The sequence below is a fragment of the Dendrobates tinctorius genome, unplaced genomic scaffold (genome assembly GCF_039654945.1).
Source record: "Dendrobates tinctorius isolate UK_male_01 unplaced genomic scaffold, ASM3965494v1 ptg000028l, whole genome shotgun sequence".
Lineage (NCBI taxonomy): Eukaryota > Metazoa > Chordata > Amphibia > Anura > Dendrobatidae > Dendrobates > Dendrobates tinctorius.
Genome location: NW_027361696.1, coordinates 50,058,644 through 50,085,171, shown reverse-complemented (window position 1 = coordinate 50,085,171; position 26,528 = coordinate 50,058,644). Strand labels below are relative to the sequence as shown.

General features: G+C 44.1%; 1 protein-coding gene across 2 annotated transcripts; it reads right to left on the bottom strand.

The window, feature by feature from the left end:
- Positions 1-24,944, bottom strand: LOC141085370 (uncharacterized). Of its 2 annotated transcripts, none has more exons than XM_073570666.1 (3): positions 24,806-24,944; positions 2,698-2,787; positions 1-1,317 (listed from the first exon to the last, which is right to left on the bottom strand). In XM_073570666.1, exon 3 carries the CDS (start codon positions 1,286-1,288, stop codon positions 347-349), a length of 942 nt encoding a protein of 313 aa, XP_073426767.1. In that variant the 5' UTR covers positions 1,289-1,317; positions 2,698-2,787; positions 24,806-24,944; the 3' UTR covers positions 1-346. The 2 variants fall into 2 exon arrangements, with proteins under 2 accessions (XP_073426767.1, XP_073426768.1); XM_073570667.1 differs by lacking the exon at positions 24,806-24,944 and adding an exon at positions 24,558-24,768.
- Positions 24,945-26,528: the final 1,584 nt, after the last annotated feature.

Sequence of the window (26,528 nt, the reverse complement as noted above, 5' to 3'; positions counted from 1 at the left end):
TGCTCTTACACACAATTTATTTTCTAGATTAATAATTTTGGAGCAACATTCAAATACAGAACAATGCTGTTACTTTCCACACCCAGAAAAAAAAGTGCTTTTCTTAAAATGCAGAAGTGGCTATTTCATCGGTATATAGAGTGAGTGCAGTACAGGCTCAGGTGGCACGTTTTCCACTGTGGACCATGCCAAAAAGATATAACTGAATGTCCACTGGGCTCCATAGCTTCTGATTAGCTCCCCTAGTGGCCGGAGTCACATATTACCTTACACAGGACAGATATACAGTACTTGTACAATGTGATCATGTGTAGATTTACATGGTCATTTTCCTTGTTGTCACGTATCATAGCTCCCCCCTGGCATGCTGTATATAGTGCTCATGGAGCCCTCCTTCTTCTGTGAAGCGTACCCCACACTCGATACATTTATACTCTGCTTTCTCTTCCCACCTGCCCCTCTCCTTCCGATGGGTCTGAAGATGGCGTCGGTAGTTGGACGCTTGGCTGAAACTTTTCTCGCACAGGTTACAAGGGAACGGTCTCTTGCCGGCATGGACAGCCCGATGCCTCTGGTAGTTGGAACGCTGGTTAAAGCTTTTTCCGCACTGTTGGCACTGGAAGGGTCTTTCACCTGTATGAATCCGAAGATGGCGCTTGTAGCGAGATGAGAAGAAGAAAGTCTTGCCACAGATGGGGCAAGCGTGAGACTTCCGGGAGATATGCAAGTTTCTGTGCTTTTCGAAGGTGCGTTGGACATGAAACCTTCGCCCACAGTCCTGACATTGGAAGGGCTTAGGATCTTCGTGCACCCACTGGTGGACTCGCAGAGTCTCTAGTTGTGTGAACGCTTGTGGGCACTCGGGGCATTGGTATGGCCTTTCTCCAGTGTGGATACGTATGTGACGGGATAGTTTGGCCGAGCAGTTGAACGCTTTCCCGCACCAAACGCAAACTCGATCCTTGCGATGAGCTTGCTGGTGTCTGCGGAAGGCTGGATGGTTGGACAACTGCTTTCCACACTGTGAGCACTGGTAGCCACGTTGGCCGGTGTGCTGTTCGTGATGACTGTGCAAGGCCAAAAGCCAGCAGAAGCGGCGGCCACATTCAGAGCAAGAATAAGGCTTCTCACTTCCCTCAGTAGCCCCAGCTCGGGCCACGTCGCAGTCCTTGCAGGTGTAAGAGAGATCGGCGGCATGGTTGCGCCTGTGGAGTTTGTGTGCGCGTAGAGTTTGGAAAGTCCGTCCACAGTCGGGGCACGGAGGAGGTGGGGAGTCCTCAGGGGCCATGTGGGAGCCTGAACTGTCCTCCAAAGGGTCTGCAGCACAATAGTGAACAGCGGTTAAAAGGATGGCATTAATTCATGGAGACAAATCAAAAAGTTATGTACTGTTTAGATGTGAATCATCCACTGTACTTTACCCCACTCACAGTGAAAGCTGCACTCAAAATTATAGTACTCAGGGACTATACCTAAGCCGAATGTGGAATATATTTTGACAGAATGGCAGTTGGGGGAGGATAAAACTGCACTCCTGTAATCTTACGCTGTATGTAAGTAGATGATGCATTGGACTGAGAATGACTGCAGATTCAGACTACACAGTATTTTTTTTCTAGTCTGTTACCAAGGAGACACACAGATCTGCATTAGATCTGTATACCCAAAATGATAGATGTTTAATTAAGATTATTTACAAAGCCGCTTTGTTATTTTGGATGCATGCACTACAGAGGCAATCCCAGCCGCTCTGGATCAGCACTTACTTGCGCATTTACAGTCGGATCACGAGGCCTTAATGAAACAAGCAGATTTTTGCTCTAATTTTTTACTGTGTGATTTGCATTTTCACGTCGGTCTGATCTGATGGCGTACTTCTGAAAGACCAGGAACGTCACCCCGCCCCATTGGCAAAGCCGTCCCCGGTGACATCACTTTCTGTGATGAAATTTATAAACAAAGACATCAATTATTTAGACTTTCCTTGTGGAGACGTCGCTGTGGAATTAGCTGAGTTTCCTCCGTTGAGATCTGCAGTTGAGCAGAATTTAGCAGCTGATAATAAGAACAGATTGCAATTATACTCATGCCCATATACGTCGGTGGCAGAATCAGAATTCATTAATGTTAATTAGGGAGAATGTATCGTATATGATTTTTGCAGTCCCATTTTTTTCTAAACCAGAGCCATGCGATCTGATCGGCTATTAGAAACTCAGTTATACTGATAAATGTGCTTGTAATTTCGGACACGAGTATGCGTAGCCATTCCTCTATTCATTCCCGTAAGAACGGAGGATCAACTGATCGGTGGGATCCCCGGCGATCCGATACTCATTTATACCCAATCGTGTGTGAAATGGAGTCATTTTATAGCTACACAAGTGCATTTTAATTCCTCTCCACTTCAACATCTCTGCTTGCTGCCAGTGAATGAAAACGTTCCGAAAATCTGTCCCATCCCAGTCCAGTTCACATGGGTTTATGGATCCATGTGGTGTATCGAGCCGGACGTAATCAGGATATGTTTTCAGATCTTGCAAATGTTGAGGAATGTTGAGGAACAAAAATCTAAGCATTTTAAGAAGTTTAAGAAGTTGTAATTAGTAAATGTTTTTGTCTGACGTGGGATAAATGTACGTCCTTTTTTAGTAATGCAGCATGGCAGTACTGCAGTGGCTTATAATGTAAGCTTACCAAGGTCTTGTTTAGTCTTCACCTTCCAGGAAGATTCTGCTGCGTCCTTCAGATACAGATATCTTTATGGAATAATGGTGCCAGAAGAGACTACAAAAAAAAAAACAAGGACTGGTTAGTCTTGGATGCATAAAGGTGTGCCATAGTTGCCATCACAGGCCTACAAAATAACAATAATCCAGTCTATATAATCCTGAATCCAGTTATGGATGCCGGCAGCCATCTTTCTTGAGGAGCACAATTAATGGTGGTGTCATCAACATTCAACACAACCTTTCAACTTTGTAGATGGACAGGTGGCATCACTGATCGTACAGGAGTTAGATGGGCAAGTGACATCACTGGTTGTACAAGAGTAAGATGGACAGGTGACATCACTGGTTGTACAGGAGAAAGAAGAGCAGGTAACATCACTGGTCGTACAGGAGTAAGATGGGCCAGTGACATCACTAGTTGTACAGTAGTAAGATGGGCCAGTGACATCACTGGTTGTACAGTAGTAAGATACGCCAGTGACATCACTAGTTGTACAGTAGTAAGATGGGCCAGTGACATCACTAGTTGTACAGTAGTAAGATGGGCCAGTGACATCACTAGTTGTATAGTAGTAAGATGGGCCAGTGACATCACTAGTTGTACAGTAGTAAGATGGGCCAGTGACATCACTAGTTGTATAGTAGTAAGATGGGCCAGTGACATCACTAGTTGTACAGTAGTAAGATGGGCCAGTGACATCACTAGTTGTACAGTAGTAAGATGGGCCAGTGACATCACTAGTTGTATAGTAGTAAGATGGGCCAGTGACATCACTGGTTGTACAGGAGTAAGATGGGCCAGTGACATCACTAGTTGTATAGTAGTAAGCTGGGCCAGTGACATCACTGGTTGTACAGGAGTAAGATGGGCCAGTGACATCACTAGCTGTACAGTAGTAAGATGGGCCAGTGACATCACTGGTTGTACAGTAGCAAGATGGGCCAGTGACATCACTGGCTGTACAGGAGTAAGATGGGCCAGTGACATCACTGGTTGTACAGTAGTAAGATGGGCCAGTGACATCACTGGTTGTACAGTAGTAAGATGGGCCAGTGACATCACTGGTTGTACAGTAGTAAGATGGGCCAGTGACATCACTGGTTGTACAGTAGTAAAATGGGCCAGTGACATCACTGGTTGTACAGGAGTAAGATGCGCCAGTGACATCACTAGTTGTACAGTAGGAAGATGGGCCAGTGACATCACTATTTGTACAGTAGTAAGATGGGCCAGTGACATCACTATTTGTACAGTAGTAAGATGGGCCAGTGACATCACTAGTTGTACAGATGTACTAGTACTAGTTGTAAGATGGGCCAGTGACATCACTAGTTGTACAGTAGTAAGATGGGCCAGTGACATCACTGGTTGTACAGTAGCAAGATGGGCCAGTGACATCACTGGTTGTACAGTAGCAAGATGGGCCAGTGACATCACTAGTTGTACAGTAGTAAGATGGGCCAGTGACATCACTGGTTGTACAGGAGTAAGATGCGCCAGTGACATCACTAGTTGTACAGTAGTAAGATGGGCCAGTGACATCACTATTTGTACAGTAGTAAGATGGGCCAGTGACATCACTAGTTGTACAGTAGTAAGATGGGCCAGTGACATCACTAGTTGTACAGATGTACTAGTTGTATGATGGGCCAGTGACATCACTAGTTGTACAGTAGCAAGATGGGCCAGTGACATCACTAGTTGTACAGTAGTAAGATGGGCCAGTGACATCACTGGTTGTACAGTAGTAAGATGGGCCAGTGACATCACTAGCTGTACAGTAGCAAGATGGGCCAGTGACATCACTAGTTGTACAGTAGTAAGATGGGCCAGTGACATCACTAGTTGTACAGTAGTAAGATGGGCCAGTGACATCACTGGTTGTACAGTAGTAAGATGGGCCAGTGACATCACTAGCTGTACAGTAGCAAGATGGGCCTGTGACATCACTGGTTGTACAGGAGTAAGATGGACAGGTGATATCACTGGTTGTACAGGAGTAAGATGGGCCAGTGACATCACTGGTTGTACAGGAGTAAGATGGGCCAGTGACATTACTAGTTGTACAGTAGTAAGATGGGCCAGTGACATTACTAGTTGTACAGTAGTAAGATGGGCCAGTGACATCACTGGTTGTACAGTAGCAAGATGGGCCAGTGACATCACTGGTTGTACAGTAGTAAGATGCGTCAGTGACATCACTGGTTGTACAGGAGTAAGATGAACAGGTGACATAACTGGTTGTATAGAAATCGGGCCAGTATTATGACTGGCTCCCTTCTGCGCTGTTAGATGGCTGCCTGATCATACTCAGGCATTTCATAGCTAATAAACCAAGTAGGGAACTTTTTTGTTTTTTTATTTAGCAAAATAAAAAAAAAAAAAAGGACAAATAAATCTATAACATTCTTCCGAAGTTTTCCTGACTAAACTATTGAAGAACATCGGGATGAGCCATATGGCTATACTAACAAAGGAGATAACGCCATTGTCTCTCATTTCACGGTATTACTCACTGATCAGTTAATCGCGATGTGCAGGCTGCACATACTAAATGAAGCCTCCTGGTCTGTAACACACGTCTCGGAGTATCCAAACACTCCGTACATGTTGTACAAACAATCATTGCCAATATTGCACAATCACAAGCTCGGCACCGGCGGCCGAGGGATTTATACCCAACAGAGGAGCAGCTTCCGCAGGGAAAATGAGTGGATGTATCAAGGGACTGGTAAGGCTGCAGATAAAAGGTGTGCGCAAACTCTGGAGGCACAAAGCACATCGCTAATAATAAGGCTCAGACATAGACCACAGAATACTAATATATGTGGGGATTTTGGGGAGAGGGGAGGTTGTGGGAGGTTTCTCTGCAGATTCTGCATCATCTCCTTCAACTTTAGTAAAAGCATACCCATTACTTCAGCTTACTTTTCAGATAAGCTGTCATAAGTAATATCACTATTTCTGGCTCATATTTGACTTAAATTCTGGATTTTTTTCATCTAACATCCCCTCTGCTGACCCCACGCCTTGTCTCTTTGCTTGTGGGTGGAAATGTGCAAACTTAGCAGCAGAATGGAGAACATTATATTAGTACCAAGCATTGTAGTTGTGAATCCAACTCCACGGAGACATAGATAAAACACTCACAACAACCAGCAACACTGTCCCTGTCTGTTCTTCCTTCTCTTACTCTACATGTCTCCCCTCTTCATGCACTGCAAAGTGCAGCTTTACCCATATCCCTCATTGAGCAGTTTTTGATTTTAGAAGCTTTATTATGAAGATTTTAAGAGGCAAGGGGCAGGGTGTAAAAGAAATGCGTTTATGAGACACTTTTATTTGCTTGTATTATTGATTTACGCAAAGCTTCCTAAAAATGTAATACAACTGCGGAGCAGTAGAGTGCAACCTCCACCAGGGGGCGCTGGTAAGGGAAAATCGGTTGCACTCACCGTGCAGCATCACAGTGCAGACGTGCAGGCCGCCACTAGGAGGCGGCAGAGTAATCAGACAGGCTGGATCAGCAAAAAACAGGAAGACAAAGTATCAGAGGTCACAGCAATGCACGTAGTCATGGACAAGCCAGAAGTCAGAGCCATACGGGAACGTGGTATCCAAGATGTGAGATGGAAAGGGGAGTCAGGGTACAAGCCAGTGATAAGACGGTTGGTAACGTGGTATCAGAGACAGAAAAATAGGAAGCGGGGTTCAGAGGAAAATCACCAAAAGTACACAAAGTCAGGGATAGAAGGATCACTAGGGTATACGGATCAGTTGCTCTAGCCTGGAAGCATGAACTATCACGGACGTCGCATGCAGGCTGCAGTGAACTGAAATAAAAAAACAGCTCCAAAACGAGGCAGAGGGGATTAAACCCCGCATGACCAGTCCAGGGAGAGGATAGCAGAAAAACCTCGGACTGGATCATGACAAAAACGACACAGAGGATCTGTCATCTGTCCCAATATACCTGTCAACTATACTTATATACCTGATTAAATATTTTCTCGCACTTTAGCTTTGTATATTTTTTCTATTATTCCTCCCAGAAGTGTATGAATAATATACCAGGGTTTTACCATTGTATTAGTCCCTTAGTCTGTACCTCCATCACCTAGCCGGAGTCGGGAGTGACTGTAAAGAGTGTCCCCCTCATTACCTTGACAGACCATTAATTTTAATGAGAACCATGTAATTCTTCATTTAGAATGTGGTGGTGCTGCAGGGAGAACGGAACTCATGTTGTCAGGTTCCCCAAAGAGTTCCGCTGATTGCAGGGGGTCCGAGAGTCACTTAGGGGATCTATGAAGTTGTGAACTCAGGCTCTTGGCCCCACCATCGTTCTTGCATCTGTGAACACCTCACATTTGGTGCACTTTCACTAGGCAGGGGCTCTTTGGTAGAAATATACACATGGGAAAAAAAATTCTACCTTTTTGGTTTTCTAATTGTATTTCTGGAGATAGTGTCCTGCACCAATGGAATAAGCTGGCAGCGTTATATAAGAAAGTGATTGCAGAGCATGGAGGCAGGTGCTTACTTGGAATCCATCAAAGTCTTTTATACATAAAACCATGACTATCCCTGTTTCCAGCGGCTCCGTCTCCCAGTTAATGCTTTGTGAAGTATTTCATGTTCCATCTCGCTCCCCCGTGTAGAATGTAAAGTAGGCACATTATTCAAACAAAGCAATATTGATTCATGTCTGTAATTGATTGATCAAGCTGTGAGCAATTATGAGCCGCGGTTACGTGTCCGTCCTACATGTAGAGTATCTGCCAACTGTATAGTTGTCTTTCTTCAGCTCTCAAGACTGAAGGCGGCTTAAAGGAGTATGATAGCATGTTGCCAGGCTATGCCATCACTTTATGATTGGGGGGACCTCCACCAATGAAGGGGCTTCAGCACTAGTATAAAGGCTCTATACTCTTCAAAGTTCAGCTGTGCAGGAATGAACATTCATCAGCTGCAGTTTCCCTGCACAGCAGATACCAATGTGCTGTTACAGGGGAAAATGTTATGAATGAGTCACCGTAGGAGGCAAAAGCAGAAATACAAGCTAAGTCCAGAAAACCAGAGAAGTTGGCAACTATCAGATTGCAGACCCCTGAACCTATCAACACAACTAGCAGTAGCCGTGGGGGGTTCCTACGATGCCCTAGACCCCTCGATCACAGCCGGAGAATTACATAGGCCTAAAGAAAGAAAGGGGAAATCTAAACTGCCCCAGAGCAGACCCCAAAGCAATAGGCAGCCCCCAACATATAATGACGGTGAAGCAAGAAGAAAATACTAACACAGACAGAAAGATAGACTGAGCAAAGACGGGGCCCAAAACTACCTAGATAGGAAAGGACAGGAAGGCTGCTGTCTGCAATCTGCCAAAACCCTATCAAAGACATAAGCCAACAAGCTGATATGAAAAAGGCCCTGAAGCAGCTAGGCTTCAAAAACTAAATCAGCACTCAGGTATTTTCAGAAGACAGAGCTAAATGAATTCAGCACACCCCAGCAGGGAATGGAAGAAATCCAGAAAAACAAAGCAAAACAAAGTCAAAGCACCAAAGCAAAAGGCCGAGCAGCAAACTTAGCTTTAGAGGAGCAGGAATTCAGACTGGTCTCCAAGGATCCCACAGAGAAATCACCCGCAGGGCAGAAGGGCATCGGCAGCCTTATATCCAGTCAGTAACTCCACTCAGCCAGTCGTCATCATCAGCCTCAGGTGTTTGATAATCAGGCTCACTACCTTTCTTTACCAGAAGAGGGAGTTCCTCGGGCCTCAGTAATGAAGGGGAAAATGAACTCACAACAGGAAAATGGAGAAGGGAATGTCTATTTATTCTCAGGTTCAGTAGGCAGTTGCAAAGACCAATCACAATCATAAGATCCAGGAATTCCAAGCAGCGGAAGTTCACCGACTGCCATATTGGGACACCCAAGTGATGGGTGTCCCAATATGGAAACTGCTGGTGGTTCCAGACTCTTGCGCGGTACCATCAGCGGAACACCATCGCACCACACACACACACTGTATACGCCGTACACACCACAAACACACTGTATATGCCGTACGCACCACACACACACAACACACTGTTTATGCCGTACGCAGCACACACACACAAACACTGTATACGCCGTACGCACCACACACACTGTTAGTGGTGGAGAAGAAGTGCAGACAAGGGGGAGAGCACATGGAGAACACAGGTCAAAGAATAGATGACATGAGAGAAGAAGACAGCAGATGGGGGAGAGAGAAAGCGCATAGGGGTGAGAGAGACCGAGCACAGGGGGGAGACAGCTCAAACGGGACAGCACATGAGGAGAGAACACAGCACAGGAAGGAGAGAGACAGCAGACAAGGGGGATAGCACATAGGGTAGACAGATCAAAGAAGAGAGCACAGATGGGAGAAGTCAGCACATGGGGAAAGAGAGAGTGGATAGGAGGCAGAGATTCTTAACACTGCAAAGCCTGCCTCCATCGTGACAATACCGCCCTCCCGATGCAATAGCATCGGGCCTCTATCTAGTTGGGTACATATATACAGTATGAACTGTGCACATATGGATCTATACATGGCGGCAGGTGGCTGTGTTTTACAAATAACTGGATTCAGAGTTCTGATCTCTGCTAATTAGTCCCTTAGATGCCACAGTCAATAGCAAATGCAGCATCCAAGTGGTTAGACAACGATACCTCTTCCTTTGCCACCACATCATCCGCTCAGCGACATGATCACTGGGGACAGCCACAAATGTTGGCAGCGCTATATTGTGCTGATGTTAAAAACGGAAATTTGGCAAAAATTTTGAAAATTTTGCAATTTTTTTGTTAGGACCATTATAAGGGATAAAATTTGACCAGCGATTTCTCATTTTTCCAACAAAATTTACAAAACTATTTTTTTAGGGACCACATCACATGTAAAGTGAGTTTGGGGGTCAATATAACAGAAGATACTGCAAAGTGACACAATTGTAAAATCTGCATCCCTCAGGGTACGTAAAACCACATTCAAGAAGTTTATTAATTCTCCAGGTGCTTCACGAGAAATAAAACAATGTGGAATGAAAAAAAATAACATTCTACTTTTTTCACATAAAATTTACTTTGGAACCAAACTTTATCTTCACAAGGGTATCAGGAGAAAATGGACCACAAAATTTGTTGTGCAATTTCTCCCGAGTACGCCGATACTCCGTATGTGGGGGAAAAACCACTGGGCGCATGGCAGAGCTCAGAAGGGAGGGAGCACTGTTTGACTTTTTAAAAGCAAAATTGGCTGGGTGCCATGTCGCGTTTGAAGACCCCATGATTTACCTCAACAATGGAAGCCCCTCAATTCTAACTCCAACCCTAACACAGCCTTAACCCCACCCCAACCCCTAACACACCCCAAACCCTAACCCCAACACAACCCTATCCCCAACCCTAGTGGAAAAAAATAAAAAAAAATTTATTTTATTAATTTTACCTAACTAAGGTGGTGAAAAAGGGGGGTTTGATTTAGTATTTTTTTATATTTTGATCACTGTGATAGGGTCTATCACAGTGATCAAAATGAACCAATAGAAGAAATCTCTTATTGTTACCAGGTGCCCAGAAGAAGACGCTGAGGGCCAGGAATGGGGGATGCAGGAGGTGCCGGGAGGGGGGGCTCGGTGGACCGCATTTCTCTCTCCTCTAAGGTGCTAGATCATATCAGAGAGAAATAAACAGGAAATCAAACTCTTATTTGCGGTTGCCTTTATTCCGTGAATAACGGTGATCGCAACACCGTGGTCGGTAAAAACCGACCCGAATCATGTTCTCCGGGGTCTCAGCTACCCCCGGTAGCCAAGAACCCAGAAGATTTTCCGACGCTGGGGGGCACTATAACCTTATTTCTCAGCGCCAATAAAAAGCGGCGCTGAGGAATAAGTACCCCTAACTGCTGCCGTTAAAAGGTGTATCGGCGGTCGTTAAGGGGTTAGGTCTCCTCCCAGCCTTCTTTTTTGCAAGCTAAACATTCCCAGATCCTTTATCCATTCCTCGTAGGACATACTTTGCAGTCCGCTCACCATCTTGGTAGCTCTTCTCTGCACTTGCTCCAGTTTTCCATTATCTTTTTTAAAATGTGGTGAACAGAACTGGACACAGTATTCCAGATGAGGTCTGACCAAGGAGGAGTAGAGGGGGATAATTACTTCACGTGATCTAGACTCTATGCTTCTCTTAATACATCCTAGAACCGTGTAAGCCTTTTTTGCTACTGCATCACACTGTTGACTCACGTACAGTCTGTGATCTATTAGTATACCCAAGTCTTTTTCACACGTGTTGTTGCTTGGTTCTATTCCTCCCATTCTATAGATGTAATTTTCATTTTTCTTGCCAAGATATAAAATCTTGCATTTCTCCCTATCTGCAGTAACACTGGGAAAGGTACCCATTAGTCTTTAAAAAGACTTTCAAGAAAAGGAGCCACTAAAACCATCTTCATGCTGCAAAGTGGCTGATATAGGACCCTCATCTATCAGTCAGTGCAGAGATAGCCAAAAATCAGCACGTACAGGAGGAACCCACCCACTACATTCCTTACACAGATAGCAAATTAATGTAATTATATAGTGTAATTCTCCATTTCACCCGAGGGAGTGCTAAACACCTATTATTTGTGTATTATAGGAGGACCTTCGTAAGCAGACAAGCTCTAACCCTAAAAGTAGGGCTAGACAAGATCGAGTAGCCAAACAAGCCTAGGAAAGTCCTAGAGGATCCTCTCTCTTCTTGAAGGCTTTCTTTTGAAATTCCTGAGGGCTGGCTCCTTGAATGGCTCCAAAATCTACAATAATATATGTCTCCTCTCAACCAAAAAATTTCAAAGGAAACAGAACTTCGGAACTTCAGCCTTGTATCTCCCAGCTGTTACCCTAACATGAACTGGGATGTCCACTATGGACATGGAGTTTATCTTGCCAGACTATGCTCTCCAAAACGGGAAGAACCTCTTGACTACAGCTTATAAAGGGGACTCTTGTTTGGTGGCCCTTCTCTGGTTAAAGGCATATATAAATATGTTGTCGAAGGAGGAGCCTCAGACATTTCCGCTGTGTTGTGGCGTTGCGTACATTCTGCATATGAACTACCCCTGGTATATACAATCCTTGTTAGCTGCCTCTTCAACACAAGACTGACGCCGAGGCTGTTCTGCCGGTCACAGTATAGACGATTTATACGGATACTTGTGCTCCTTATGTCTTCACATCAAACAGGTCCTTGTATGGAGCGACGCAAGGCGTCTTGTCTTAGGAACGCGTCTAATTAAGAGGGCTCAGATGACAGCATGAAATACATCACTACAACACTACCATTCCCAGGCTAATTTTCACAGTTGTCTGCCGGATAGTCAATAAGACGATCACACGGTTTCTACTAAGCAAATGTTGTCTTACGGAATAGGGAAGCGGGCTCATTACCGCCATAAGTTCTGCCTGCACAAATGATTTCCAAAATTGAAAATGTATGTGAGGACTAAATAATCAAAAATATAATAATTGTCCCCCTTTTCTTTGTATCCACATTAACAAGGTCAGCCTGCCATGAATTGTATAAGGCTTGTACTGTATATTGCTTTCCTGTGAGTGGTATATAATTAGATGATACATGTTTTGCGTGCATTTTTCCTTTTTCTAGCAAATGTGCCAGAGAATTAGCAAATTGCCACATGAACTTACATTTAAGTAGCTGTCTACCATCAGTAGCTTATCCCTACATTTAGCAGGCACAAAACACAGAGAGGAACGGGTGAACCCAAACTAAGCCCATATGGCTATTTGCAGCCGAACTCAAAGCATTAGCTTCAGCATCAGAAATATGATAATATAAGAGTATATCTAGATTATACTGGTGTTGTGTGACAGTATAATACTAGTTATATTCTTGTACATAGGGGCAGTATTATAGTAGTTACAGTGGGTACGTAAAGTATTCAGACCCCTATAAAGTTTTTCTCTCTGTTTCATTGCAGCCATTTGGTAAATTCAAAAAAGTTCATTTTTTTCTCATTAATCTACACTCTGCACCCCATCTTGACTGAAAAAAAACTAAACAAAACAGAAATGTAGAAACTTTTACAAATTTATTAAAAAAAGACCCTTTGCTCAGACACTCATATTTAAGTCACATGCTGCCTATTTCCTTGTGATCCTCCTTGAGATGGTTCTACTCCTTCACTGGAGTCCAGCTGTGTTTAATTAAACTCATAGGTCTTGATTAGTAAAGGCACACACCTGTCTATATAAGACCTCACAGTGCATGTCAGACTAAATGAGAATCATGAGGTCAAAGGAACTGGCCAAGGAGCTCAGAGACAGAATTGTGGCAAGGCACAGATCTGGCCAAGGTTACAAAATAATTTATGCAGTACTCAAGGTTCCTAAGAGCACAGTGGCCTCCATAATCCTTAAATGAAAGAAGTTTGGGACCACCAAAAGTCTTCCTAAACCTGGCCGTCCAGCCAAACTGAGCAATCGTGGGAGAAGAGCCTTGGTGAGAGAGAGGTAAATAAAAACTCCAAGATCACTCTGGCTGAGCGCTCCAGAGACGCAGTAGGAAGATGGGAGAAAGTTCCACAAAGTTCACTGCAACCCTCCACCAGTCGGGCCTTTATGGCAGAGTGGCCCAAAGGACTCTCCTCAGTGCAAGACATATGAAAGCCCGCATAGAGTTTGCTAAAAAACACATGAAGGACTCACAGACGATGAGAAATAAGATTCTCTGACCTGATGAGACGAAGAAACCAGGCACTGCTCATCATCTGCCCAATACAATCCCAACAGTGAAACATGGTGGTGTCAGCATCATGCTATGGGGGTGTTTTTCAGATGAAGGGATAGGACTACTGGTTGCCAATAAAGGAAACATGAATGCGGCCAAGTACAGAGATATCCTGGATGAAAACCTCTTCCAGAGTGCTCTGGACCTCAGACTTAGCAGAAGGTTCACCTTCCAACAAAAGAATGAGCCTAAGCACACAGCTAAAATAACAAAGGAGTGGCTTTGGAACAACTCTGTGACAATTTTTGACTGGCCCAGCCAGAACCCAGACCTTAACCCAATTGAGAATCTCTGGAGAGACCAGGCTATCCACCAACATTCACGATCTAACCTGACAGAACTGGAGAGGATCTGCAAGGAAGAATGGCAGACGATACCCAAATCCAGGTGTGAAAAACTTGTTGCATCATTCCCAAATAGATTCATGGCTGTACTAGCTAAAAAGGGTGCTTCTACTCAATACTGAGCAAAGGGTCTGAATACTTACGACCATGTGATATTTCAGTTTTTCTTTTTTTAATAAATTTGCAAAAATGTGTTTTTTTTCAGTCAAGATGGGGTGCAGGGTGTACATTAATGAGAAAAAAATGAACTTTTTTGAATTTACCAAATGGCTGCAATGAAACAAAGAGTGAAACATTTAAAGGGGTCTGAATACTTTCCGTACCCACTGTATATTATTGTATATAAGGGGCAGTATTATAGTAGTTATATTGTACATAGGGGCAGTATTATAGTAGTTATATTCTTGTACATAGGGGCAGTATTATAGTAGTTATATTCTTGTACTGACAGTATTTCATAGCATGCATCCCTTTTCCTATAATATTTCTTCTTACATTAATGTTATTATTTTGGATATCATTTTGTGGAAATAGACGGGAGGTCTACTTCATACGCTTTGACCATCCATAACGGGATAGAATTGATGCCTTTTCTTTTGCCTGCCCATTAATTTCTCATATAGCTTATAACATCCGGACACAATGTTAATCTTCAATTCCTGCACTGACGATTTGTGAGCCTTTAAAAAAAAATCTGATAGTGGCCAGTGAAGAGGGCAATCTCCTGTAAGGTTAGCTGGCCAGGGTAATTATTGTATTTCACGGTTCAGTCACAAGCAGAAAAATATGATATAAAGCCAGCTCTTGGTTGGTGCAGTCGAGGTTTTTTTTCATAAAAATTCACACTTGAGCTCCTTCAAAAAAAAAACAAAACCGGAAGGGTGACGGACATTGAGATGTCGGCCTGGGTTTATCTTTCTTCACTTTCTCAAAGATCTGAGCAACTTTCTTTTCTTAGTTTACAAAATAATTATGATGGAATGTTTAACTCAGGGGCTTATATTCTTTTGTTCCATCGTAATATTAAGGGGCTTGTCCACCTCTTTTTTCCCACTCCTCAAAACCAGGCCTGGCATGATCGAAGAATAAATTGGACTGACCTACCGATCCCCTGCAGTTCCTCGTTAGCGCTGCTGAAGTCCTCAGCCGGTCTCGTTACTTACCTTTCTGTCCGGGACGGGCATGTGATTGCAGCATCCTCTACAAAGAGTCAAAGCTGCAGCGATCACATGACCATATGAACGGAAAAGGTACGTACAGACACCCATTCCAATACAGTCAGGTCAGTCATGTCACCGCTACTGTAAGTTAGTGGCCACAGAGGTCACATACGAAACAAGAGGCAACCAAGACCGGCAGGAGACTCCTGCAGCGCTATGAGAAGCAGTGGAGTATCAAAAGGTTATTTTAAAAGGGGGAAAGGGTGGACAACCTTTTAAATCTCTTAAAATTGGACCATTTTTCATCTAACCATTCAAAAATTTATATTTGCGTCAATGCGACAATCTTGGGTTTTCGAGGTATAATCTTCTTGACTCAATTCGCTTGATTAAAATAATTAGAAGAGCTCCCACATACCATCCCTGGGTGCAGAGCTGCCGCTCTGCTGCTGTACTGGTTTTAGTATACAAGCTGCAACAATGACATTACACCTACAGTGCATGTCACCGCTGCAGTTAATCACGTTTTGTGTCATCTACCGGTAATAACAGCCACAAGGTGGTCCACCCTGTAATGATCACGCAACTGAGAGCGTCAACTACCGGATCAGCGATTTCTTCAATCCTGGCAGTTGTGGTGTAAGCGTAGCTGTGTATTACTTTGCAGGGATGAAGTGGCAGTAAAGCAAGTGCGCCCTCCACCGTTGCTATCCTTTGTATAAAGATTGTGGGAAGGTGTATTTTTCTTTTTAGTTGGCCCCGACCTATTGAAATCCATTAAATCATCTAAAATTCAGGGGGAGTAATAGTATTTGTTGAAACAGGCATGCCAGGAGAGCAGACAGGTCCCCTTTACTGCTCAGTAATCAGCTCTTCATGGTCATGTGAGTTCTACGGACTTGTTAGACGTGAACGATCTCTAAGAATACAGAAAAAAAAATTGCAATTTTCCAGTTGCACGATGGCCGTCTAGATGTTACAGAATTTTCCCCTGTGGAAGGGAGTAGCGTAAATCACCTATTCTGATACGGTGCAGACGACAAGTTTTACTGCGCATCTACAGACGGGACACGTTCTGTGCACAAATCAGGAGCTTATATTGTGCGCCGTCCAGGAAAGGAAATAATCTCATCTCACTGATGACAGCGAGACTCCTACTTTCTAGAAAAATATATGGAGGCGGCTAAACGTGAATACAAATGCAGGCCGTGAACGTGCTGCGATATTCAAGGGGCCCTTAGCTGAAGCCTCAGTTTAAGCCAAAGGCTCGTCCTGCTCTTCTTACAAAAATGAGCTGGCGGTAATAACCCTTCTAACCTCCAAGAGCTCATCAACTTTTCATTTTTGCTTTTTCCCCCTTCATCCAAGAGTCGTAACCTTTTTTTTATTTTTCCATCCATGTGAGGGGCTAGTTTTTGGGGGTTTTTTGCAGGATGAGTTGTAATTTTGAATGACACCATGCATTTTAATCTGAAATGAACTGAAAAATGAGAAAAATTGTAGAATAAAAAACAGCAATTCTGCCTTTTTTTTTTTTGTTTTTACAGTGTATTATTTGGTAAAATTGACCTGGACATATGATTCTTCAGGTCAGTATGGCTATGGTCATACCCAACTTGTACAAAACCCACTAATTTCGGCAGAACCAGAAACCCATTTTATATGTATAGTGGGGTACAATATATCTCCAGAGGGAGAAGTCGTCAAAAAAAAAAAAAAAAAAAAAAAAGGTCAAGCATGCTGGATTCCAATGGGCCCCATATTTTGTTCTCAAGAAGGATAAGCTTGTGACAGAGGTTTCTCACTTTTTCAAGCACATGCACATTCAGTTGAGACGAGTGTGCATGTGTATGGGATCGGGAGGAAAATCTGTAAGTAATAATGGGTCTATACATATATAGCTTATTTCAGCCCCAATTCATCAGTTTGTGCAAGAATTCAGGAGTAAAACTGTTTGAAAAGTTGCAAAGTTTTTGAAAAGCTCGTAGGAGTGCAAAAGCTTGTGGTGCTTTTTTTATGCCAGTCGTATCCACTTCTGCCAGCTTTCCAAAAATCAGCCGAGAGGGTGCGTGCCAGAGCGCTGCCGACAAATTCATCATAATTTATTTCACAATAGTATCGTAAATTACGACAGAAATGTACTCAAGTCACCGACCGTCGTACACCAAATTCATAAATAAAAAAAAATAAAAATACAATGCGTTTGGGGCATATTATTCCAGCCAGTGCACTCGTCAAAAGTCAACCCTGCTAAATTGGTGTCACACTGTCGCATACATGGATCGTGAACCCCCTGTGCCACACACTACCTTGTCTTTGCTAGAGCTCCTGATGGTGTTACGATTGGGGTCTTACTTCCCAAAGTCTTTGCAGTTGAGGGTTTCATATGCAGCAGTCGGACATTTACCGGAGGAACTATTAGGCTAAGTGCACACGTACTTTTTTGCTCTGCGGATTTTTCCGTGCAGAATTGAAGAAATCCGTAGGTCAAATGACCTGCATTTTTCCTGAGGATTTCTTCCTGTTTTTTTGCGGTTTTCGTGCGGATTTGGAGAATGGAGCAGGTGGAAAAACGCACAAAAGAAGTGACATGCTGCATATTTTGAACTAGAAAACCGCGCGGAAAAATCCGCAGCGTCTGCACAGCGTTTTTTTTTTCTATTGATTAACATGCTACTGTACATCACAATGCGGATATGCAGCGTCTCTGCGTGGTAAAATCCGCTGTGGATCCGCTGGAAATCTGTATCGTGTGCACATGGCCTTAAGCAAATCCACAATTTTCCCCTCTAGAAAGATACAAGACTGATCCCTAGAAGAGGGCTGATCGCAGAAAAAGGACCTTAAATGTTCCCATATACCATAAATAATATGAAGCCTCGCATAGCAGTAACCCTAACACGGGGTGCTGTTTGTTTAGGTGTCTTCACACTGTAGATCGTCTCCTAGGGCTTACAAGCTCTTTACTACGGTGCTTGCACACACTGTCCGCAACGGACAAGATCTAGGAATCCGGGATCGAGCGTGAGAGGATTCAATAACTGAGGGAGCCTCTCCCTCTGTCTAACCACCTAGATGCTGCGGTAACCACTGACTGCAGCACCTTAAGGCATTGAAAACGAGCAGTATCATCATTTTTCTCCGATCCCGGACGGCTGGAATTAATGAATGGCATTGGTGACCATTATTTTATTTAATAGTGAATTTGGGTTGTAATATCATTAACATCAATGGCCTAAAGTCATCACTTGTGTTTTGTTTTTTTATCTTTTTTAATATTTTAACTGTTGATCTTTTTTGTGCCAAATTTGTCAACATGGCGCATGTGATTCATTAATGCAATTCTACCGTTTGTTTTTTAATCTTTTACCCCTTTTTGTTGCATTTTTCTAGAACAAAAAATGTACAGACAGACATGTATAAAATCACGCCGGGGTAGGTGGGAGGGAATGACATTTGAGCCAAAAATAATGCAACTTCATATAAAGTTGATGAGTCGACTGGATACAAAACTTTGCTCGACGTGACTTATGTTAAAAAAAAAAAAGAAACAAAACAGGTGAACTCGTAAAATAGACACAAAATAAAACGAAAAAAGGTGCAAATGAAAACATGAGAAAAAAAAAAAAAAAAAAAAAAAACACAAAAGAACCCAATAATAAATCTCTTCAAAGGCTCTGAATCCCAAAATAACAGGATTAACCCCTTACCGAACGCAGGTACGCCTTTAAATGACGGTAATTAGGGTACTTACTCCTCAGCACTGCTTTTTAATGGTGCTGAGAAATAAGGGTATAGCGCCCCCCAGCGTCGGAAAATCTCCGGGATCTCAGCTCCCAGGGAAGCAGGTGGTTTTTATGATCTCCTATCACGTGATCACAGAATAGAATAACGACAATCACAAAAAAAAAAATAATTTCTCTCTCCTCTAATATGATCTAGCATATCAGAGAGAAGAGAAATGGAGTCCTCCATGCCTTCTCGATACCTGCACCATCCCCGGACCCTCCTGCTCTGTCCCTCGGTCCTCCACGTCAAATTCTGAAAAAACGGGTGCATATCCAGTGTGCCTGCCGAGGTCTGATGGCCGCTACCCGGCAAAATTTTTCCTATTGGTTCCTTTTAATCACTGTGATTAAACACTATCACAGTGATTAAAAAAAATAGTAAATCAAATCCCTCATTATCACCTCCTTAGTTAAATAAAAATTATAAAAATTTAAAAAATATATTTTTTTTCCATTTTTTGCAGTTAGATTTGTTGTTTTAAATTGTTGTAAATAGGTAGAAAAAAAAAAAAAAAAAAGATGACAATATGGCAGCTAGTGCTGAGCGCAAGTGTTCGCTACTTGGGTATGCACGGAGTATCGCGGATCTACAAATTTATTGGGGGGGATGTACAACAGCAACGAAACATGTGGGGCATGAACTCGGGCTTGTCACACGAGCACCCGCGATATTCGGTGCATACCCGAGCACCCGATGCAAACTGGTGTGGCCAGGACTTGCGCTCAATGCTAATGACAGTGTATTCAATATGTACACCTAATGTTCTCAAATTCTGTGTCGTACCTGTGGGTTCAAAATGCTCACTATACCCCAGGATAAAATACTTGAGGGGTGTGGTTTCCAAAATGGTGTCACTTGTGGGGGGTTTCCACTGTTTAGGCACATTAGGGGCTCTCCAAGTGCAACATGGCGTCCGCTCTCGATTCCAGCCAATTTTGCGTTCAAATGGCGCTCCTTCACTTCCGAGCTCTGCTGTGCGCCCAAACAGTGGATTTCCCCCACATATGGGATATCAGCGTATTCAAGACAAATTGCACAACAAATTTTATGGGTCAAGTTTACCTTGGCACCCTTGTGAAAATAAAAATGTTTGGGTCTAAAGTAAAAAAAAAAAATTTATGAAAAAAGTTAAATGTTTATTTTTTCATTCCACATTCCTGTGAAGCACCAGAAGGGTTAATAAGCTTCTTGAGTTTGGTTTTAAGCACCTTGAGGGGGGCAGTTTTTAGAATGGTGGCACTTTTGGGTATTGGGTCTTGAAATGTGAGGTGGTCCCTAAAAAAATGGTTTTGTAAATTTTGTTGGAAAAATGAGAAATCGCTGGTCAACTTTTAACCCTTATAACATCATGTGAAGGACGAAGTACAATTCTCTCCACTCCTGAAATGTGCCCCCACCCTGGCATCCCCCAAGGCCATAAAAAGCAATGCAGTGATCATCTTTAATTAAAAACCAAGAACAAATCCTTTGAAGCTCATAACACAAAGGCACGAAATCCCCTGCAAGTTAGGGGTCCGTTACACATAGCGATATCGCTAGCAATATCGCTATAACGTCACTGGTTTTTGTGACGTTATAGCGATATTGCTAGCGATATCGCTGTGTCTGATACTTACCTCCGACCGGCTCCCCCGCTGATCATCGCTGGTCGCGCGAGAACGTCCTGGACCATTTCTCGCCGGGTGCTTCCTGTGGCGTCGACGAGCGACGCGTGGAGGCGGGCGGGAGGACATCAGGATCGCTGCGTCTGACAGGTAAGTAGCGACCCCTGCTATGTCGCTGGTGAGATCTGCCTGTGTGGCAGCTCACTAGCGACCACTTAGCGATGCACCAGTGATCCATATCGTTGTCGGGATCGCTGGTGCATCGCTAAGTGTAACGGTACCCTTACAGGCAAACTGAAGACTTTTGCCCTACTTGAAACACATGGATATGCCTCATCATACAACAAATCACAGCAAGGCTATGAGGTATTAAATCTGGAAAATGACCTATAATAACAGAATGCAATATCTCTGAGCAGAGCCGAGCACATCACCCGAATTGGCGTTCCTTTCCCCATACGTAGGTGCCCGGCAGCCAATGGTAGCACTCTGCGCTAGGGAGTTATAAAGCTTAGCCACCCGGAATTACATACGGTAGGCATATTTGGACTTTCTGCGCAGATAAAATCGAGCCAAATCCAGTGGCACTGCTGCCAATCCATTCAGAGCTTCACGCAGAAAGTTGTGGACCATTCACGGTTCTGGACTGGAAATCATACTCTCAGAGATGGGAGGAGAGAGGCTGCACAAGCCCAGGGGTGGGTGCAGAGCGCGGGAGGAGCAGCCAAGGAGATAAGTGTCAGCACCTCATTTTGGAGCCCAGGCCCAGCTTTCTTCTGGCTGGAGGACCCGTTATCAGACAGAGCCAGGAAAGCCTGTAAATAAATTTTGGACCTGTGATCCATCAGCGCCTCCCTGTGGTCACATGCTACATAACACAGTAATTGCAACCTATCTATACCCTATCCTTGTACTACTCCCCTGACTGCATACTTGTATATTGTTCTGTAAATATATGCTTGTATATTTCTAGTGCGCCTTTTAGGCGATTAAATATAAAATTAATATTGGGCTGCTCTTTTATCTCGATCCACGAATCCCCACGTCTGTACGCTCGGCTGGTTATATGATACGCTACCGGGTTGGTTCCTGACCCGATATAAGCCTGTTGTCAGTCGGGGCTTATTTCAAACGAGGAACTGGTGGCAGAATACCGTATTGTGTTAGTGAGGAGCCCTGACAGTGACGGCCGGGGGGTTTATACATATATATATATCCCCAGCCTGGACTGGTGATGTATATCTCCCCCCCCCACTGGGAGTGTCTCACTAAGGCTAGGTTCAGATTTGCAGATGTCAGAGCTGTGGAGGGCTGCGTAGTTCCTCCATGAAGCTCCGCCCACTGTCACAACTCCTCTGTTCAGCTCTGCCTATGTCTGCATGCGGCCTGCGTACCTATCTTTAACGTTGGGTACGCAGGCCGTGCAGATGTATGCTGATGCGTCCACATGCATCGTTTTGATGCTGCAGCGACCTGCGTCGAACGCAACATGTTGCATTTTGTTGCAGTCGCCGAAGCGTCAAAACGATGCATGTGGACGCATCAGCATACATCTGCACGGCCTGCGTACCCAACGTTAAAGATAGGTACGCAGGCCGCATGCAGACATAGGCGGAGCTGAATGGAAGAACTACGCAGCCCTCCACAGCTCTGACATTCGCAAATCTGAACCTAGCCCAACTCGTACTTATAAGGGAAGCCTTTCCGGCGACTATTTGCCCTTGATGCCGTTCCCTGACTGACCTGGGGCGTGGTGGCGTCATAGAGCCGACTCCTACTAGGTCCTTCTCTCCCCTCCCCTCGAGGTGAGCAAAGTCGACCCCCCCCCTTCCCCTGCGAGATCCCTCACACTTCCTAACAAAAAAAACAATTCTGTTTCCAAAATTGTGCTGATGTAAAGTGGACATATGGGAAATGTTACTTGTGTGACATATCTCTCCGATTTAATTGCATAAGAATTAAAAGTTTGAAAATTTCAAAATTTTCCAAATTTTTTTTTTTTTTCAGAAATAAACGCAAGTCAGATCAAAGAAATTTTACCAGTATCATGAAGTACAATATGTCACGAAAAAACAATCTCAGAATCACCAGGATCCATGCAGGGCCGGCTTTAGGGTATGTGCACACGTATTTTTTGGTGCTGCGGATTTGTCCCCGCAGATTTTGTAAAAATCCGCAGGTAAATTTCAGGTCAAAAGACCTGCGGTTTACCTGCGGATTAGGCTGCGGTTTTGCCCTGCGGTTTATCACCTCAACAATGGAGGAGATGGCAAACTGCAGCGGAATCCGCAGAAAAGAAGTGACATGTCATTTCTTTCTACGGATTTGAAACCGCAGCAAAACCGCGCGGAAAATTCCGCAGCGTCTGCATAGCGGTTTCCATTTTACATAGAGTAAAATGGTACTGTACAATGCAGCAGATTCTGCTGCGGACCCGCAGGGCCAGAAATGCTGTGGATCTGCAGCAAAATCCACAACGTGTGCACATAGCCTTAGGGGCAGGCAGTTGCCTAGGGCCCCCGCTCCCCCAGTAGCCCCCAGCTAGCGGCACATCACGCAGCTGCTATGCGGCCTGTGAGGCAGGGGGGCCCGCCTGCCGCCAGCGTCGACTGCCCCTTCTCCCGCATTGAACTATACCGGCGTCAGTTCAAAGCAATGATGGAGGAGAGAGTGTAAGCTGACGCTCCCTCTCCCATCATTCCCCGCTCTGCCTCTGACACTGCGGGTGCGCGATGATGTCATCGCGCACTCACTGTGTGCCAGGCAGAGCAGGCTGAGACAGGAGCTGGGAGCAGCGCAGGCACGAGGAGAAGGTGAGGAGTGTGTGTATTTTTTTTAATGTAACAATGAGTACTGGACTGTGGGGCCATTCTCTGGGGGGGGGGGGGGGGGAGAGAGATGCGGGCTGTGCTATATAACATGGTGCTGTGCTGCATACCATGGTGCTGTGCTGTATACCATGTGGGGTTGTGCTGTACACTATGGTGCTGTGCTGTATACCATGTGGAGCTGTGCTGTATACCATGTGAGGCTGTGCTATATACCATGTGGGGTTGTGCTATATACCACGTGGTGCTGTCTGGTATACCATGTGGTGCTGTGCTGTATACCATGTGGGCTATGTTATATACTATGTGGGGTACATTATATATTATATTCTATGGGGGAGGTTGTGTTATATAATATGGGGGCTACATTATATTCTATGGGGAGGTAGGCTGTATTCTATTCGGGGTTACATTATATTCCGTCTGGTGGCTGCAATATGCTCTAAGAGGTAGCTTCATTACACTATAAGAGGGGGCTGCATTATATTCTATGGGGGCTACATTATATTGTATGGCGGGGCTGCATTATACTATATGTGGGCTGCATTATATTGTATCGAGGACTATGGGGAATACATTATACTATATGAAGAACTATATTGTGCATTATACTATGGGAAGTGAATTGTACTACATGGATGACTGGCAGTGTGTTATACTATATGGAGCACTATGAGGAGTGTATTATACTATATGGAGGACTGAGCAGTGTATTTTAATATATGGAGGAGTGTATTATATTATATGGAGGACTGAGTGTATTTTAACATATGGATGGCTATGAGAAGTGTATTATACTATATGGAGGACTGAGGAGTGTATTATACTATATGGAGGACTATGGGGTGTAAACTGTAGATGTGCTGCTGATAATATGATACTGTATGGGGACAGATTGATCCATTAGTGATCGTTCTGTTCCCATCATTCTTTCTCAGATGGCATAAAGAGGCCGGGAAACAAGTGTTGAACGATTTCAATATTGTCGATCACACTCATTTAGCGGCCTGAACTCAGCGCATGTAACTACAACCGAAATGCTTCTGTGTGATGTGTAATATGTTAGCATTTGGGGCTCCATTTTAAACTTTGTCTAGGGCCCCATTTTGCCTAAAACCGGCCCTGGATCCATGGAAGCATTCCAGAGTTATTACCTCAAAGTGACAGTGGTCAGAATTGTGAGATTTGGCCTGATCATTAAGGGGTTAAAGAAAGGTAAATAATAATAAATGTAAATAATGCAAAAAAAAAAAAATAAACAATAACACTCACCAGTGAAATTCCCCCCCCCCCCATCCTGGACAATCCCTTTAAGCCTGGTCACTCCCCAATTGAAGTGGATGGGAGGTTCCTCTATGTGCAGTATCTGCACAGTCTCCTGTTTGCAGACGTCACGTGACTGGGTGGTCTCCGTCCCCTAAGCAGCACAGCTCGACCCTCACCAGAACCGGTCCCTAGTGTCACACGTCACAGTCCACCATCTCCCACCACCATTCTGGTCACATGACCTCACTCCTCACCTCGTCCCTCCGGGCAAACCTCAGAGGTCAGCGCCTCAACGCCGTTTCCATCACAACCAAGTAGAAGAGGAAAAAAAAGATCCCGCACAGATGATGCTCAACCAATGGGAGGAGCACGTTATGCTGCCTGTGACGTCACCGGTTGCCGAAAACAGGAAGACGGTCCCGTCATGTGATCGTCCCTCTGCAGCGGCCATCTTGCAGGAGGCATTACACACAAAAAAAAAAAAAGGTCAAAATAATTTCTATATCCTATAAGGTTAAAGTTGCAAAATGTAGAAATATGTTTTTGCTTCCATTTTATGACTGGAACACTATGCCCAATACAAATCTACTAATAAATATCAATGTATGATTAAACGTTGTGCGATATTGACCACTTTCACCGCAGATTTTGACGTGTTACGTAAAAGGGGCAACGTCGTAGTGAACAGTATATTCACAGGTAACGGTTGTGGCCATGTTTTACAACCGCACTTTGCAGTTGTAAAACATGGCCGCAGCCGTTACCTGTGAATATACCGTACACTGCGACGTTGCCCCTTGTTACATTCGTTGCCGTGTGCCACGGTTTCATGTTCCGTAGCAATTTTTAGCACGGGTTTTCCAGCTACGCTGTTGTTACCGCGACCCGGCACATCATGTACTGCATGCATTTCAAACTTTTAAGAAATCTCTCAAAAATTTTTACTAACGTGAGACATTTCGGTTCTGTGACATTTTACTCTAAGGGTACGTGCACACACTGCGGAATGCTCTGCGGATTTGGCTGCGCGGATTTTGTAAAATCCACAGGTAAATCTGCAGGTCAAAAGACCTGCGGTTTTTACCTACGGTTTTGCCCTGCAGTTTATCATCTCTACAATGGAGAAGGCAAACCGCAGCGAAATCCGCAGAAAGAATTGACGTGTCAATTCTTTCTGCAGTTTAGAAACCGCAGCAAATCCGCGCGGAAAAATCCGCACCGTCTGCACAGCGGTTTTTGATATCCATAGGATATTATGGTACTATACACCGCAACAAAAACTGCTGCGGATCCACCGCAGAATCCGCAGCGTGTGCACACACCGTAAAAAGGCCGCCAAAAAGCAAAAATAAAACATCTTTGGGGATCGGTGACAAATTTGTCAAACATTGTGCACCATTTTGATGTATTGGATGCAAAATCTGCCAGTGCAAAAGGAAAAAGTCAAAAACAAAAACCAAAATGACATGGGGGAAAAACTGAAAATGATGAACCAAATGAGCCAAAGTTTTAGTTTTTCATGTTTGTTATTGTTTTTTACATGTTTTGTGTCAGTGACTTCTAGATTAGGAATTCATTTTTATGGTCCGAAGGGTTTTAAAATGTTTGCGCAGGCCCTGGATGAGGACACGCAGAGTCCATATTGGACACTTCAACGCAATTCACGTGCCGCTATTTGATGACTCTCTGACGCCCCAAATTCCGCTCCACCAGCAGTGCTTCGAGAAGATATGCGACATGACTTGACGCAGAATCCGTAAGCAAAGAAAATGGGGTATAATCACAGTTACCATGGGGGTCCATATTACGATCTTCTGGAAAAAATATGAGAACTGGGCTCCCAAAAAAGTTGGCAAAGTTGGAAAGTTTTTTGATATGTGACCCTAGGACGGTCTGTTGTTCTACAAAGCACTTTGTCCAAACGCATTTTCAGGAGAGGTGAAGGAGGCGTGAAAGGCGCTTTACATAGGCACAGAC

Excerpts from the sequence above, each read along its gene's own strand:
- LOC141085370 (XM_073570666.1), bottom strand. The coding sequence starts at position 1,288 with ATGGCCCCTGAGGACTCCCCACCTCCTCCGTGCCCCGACTGTGGACGG.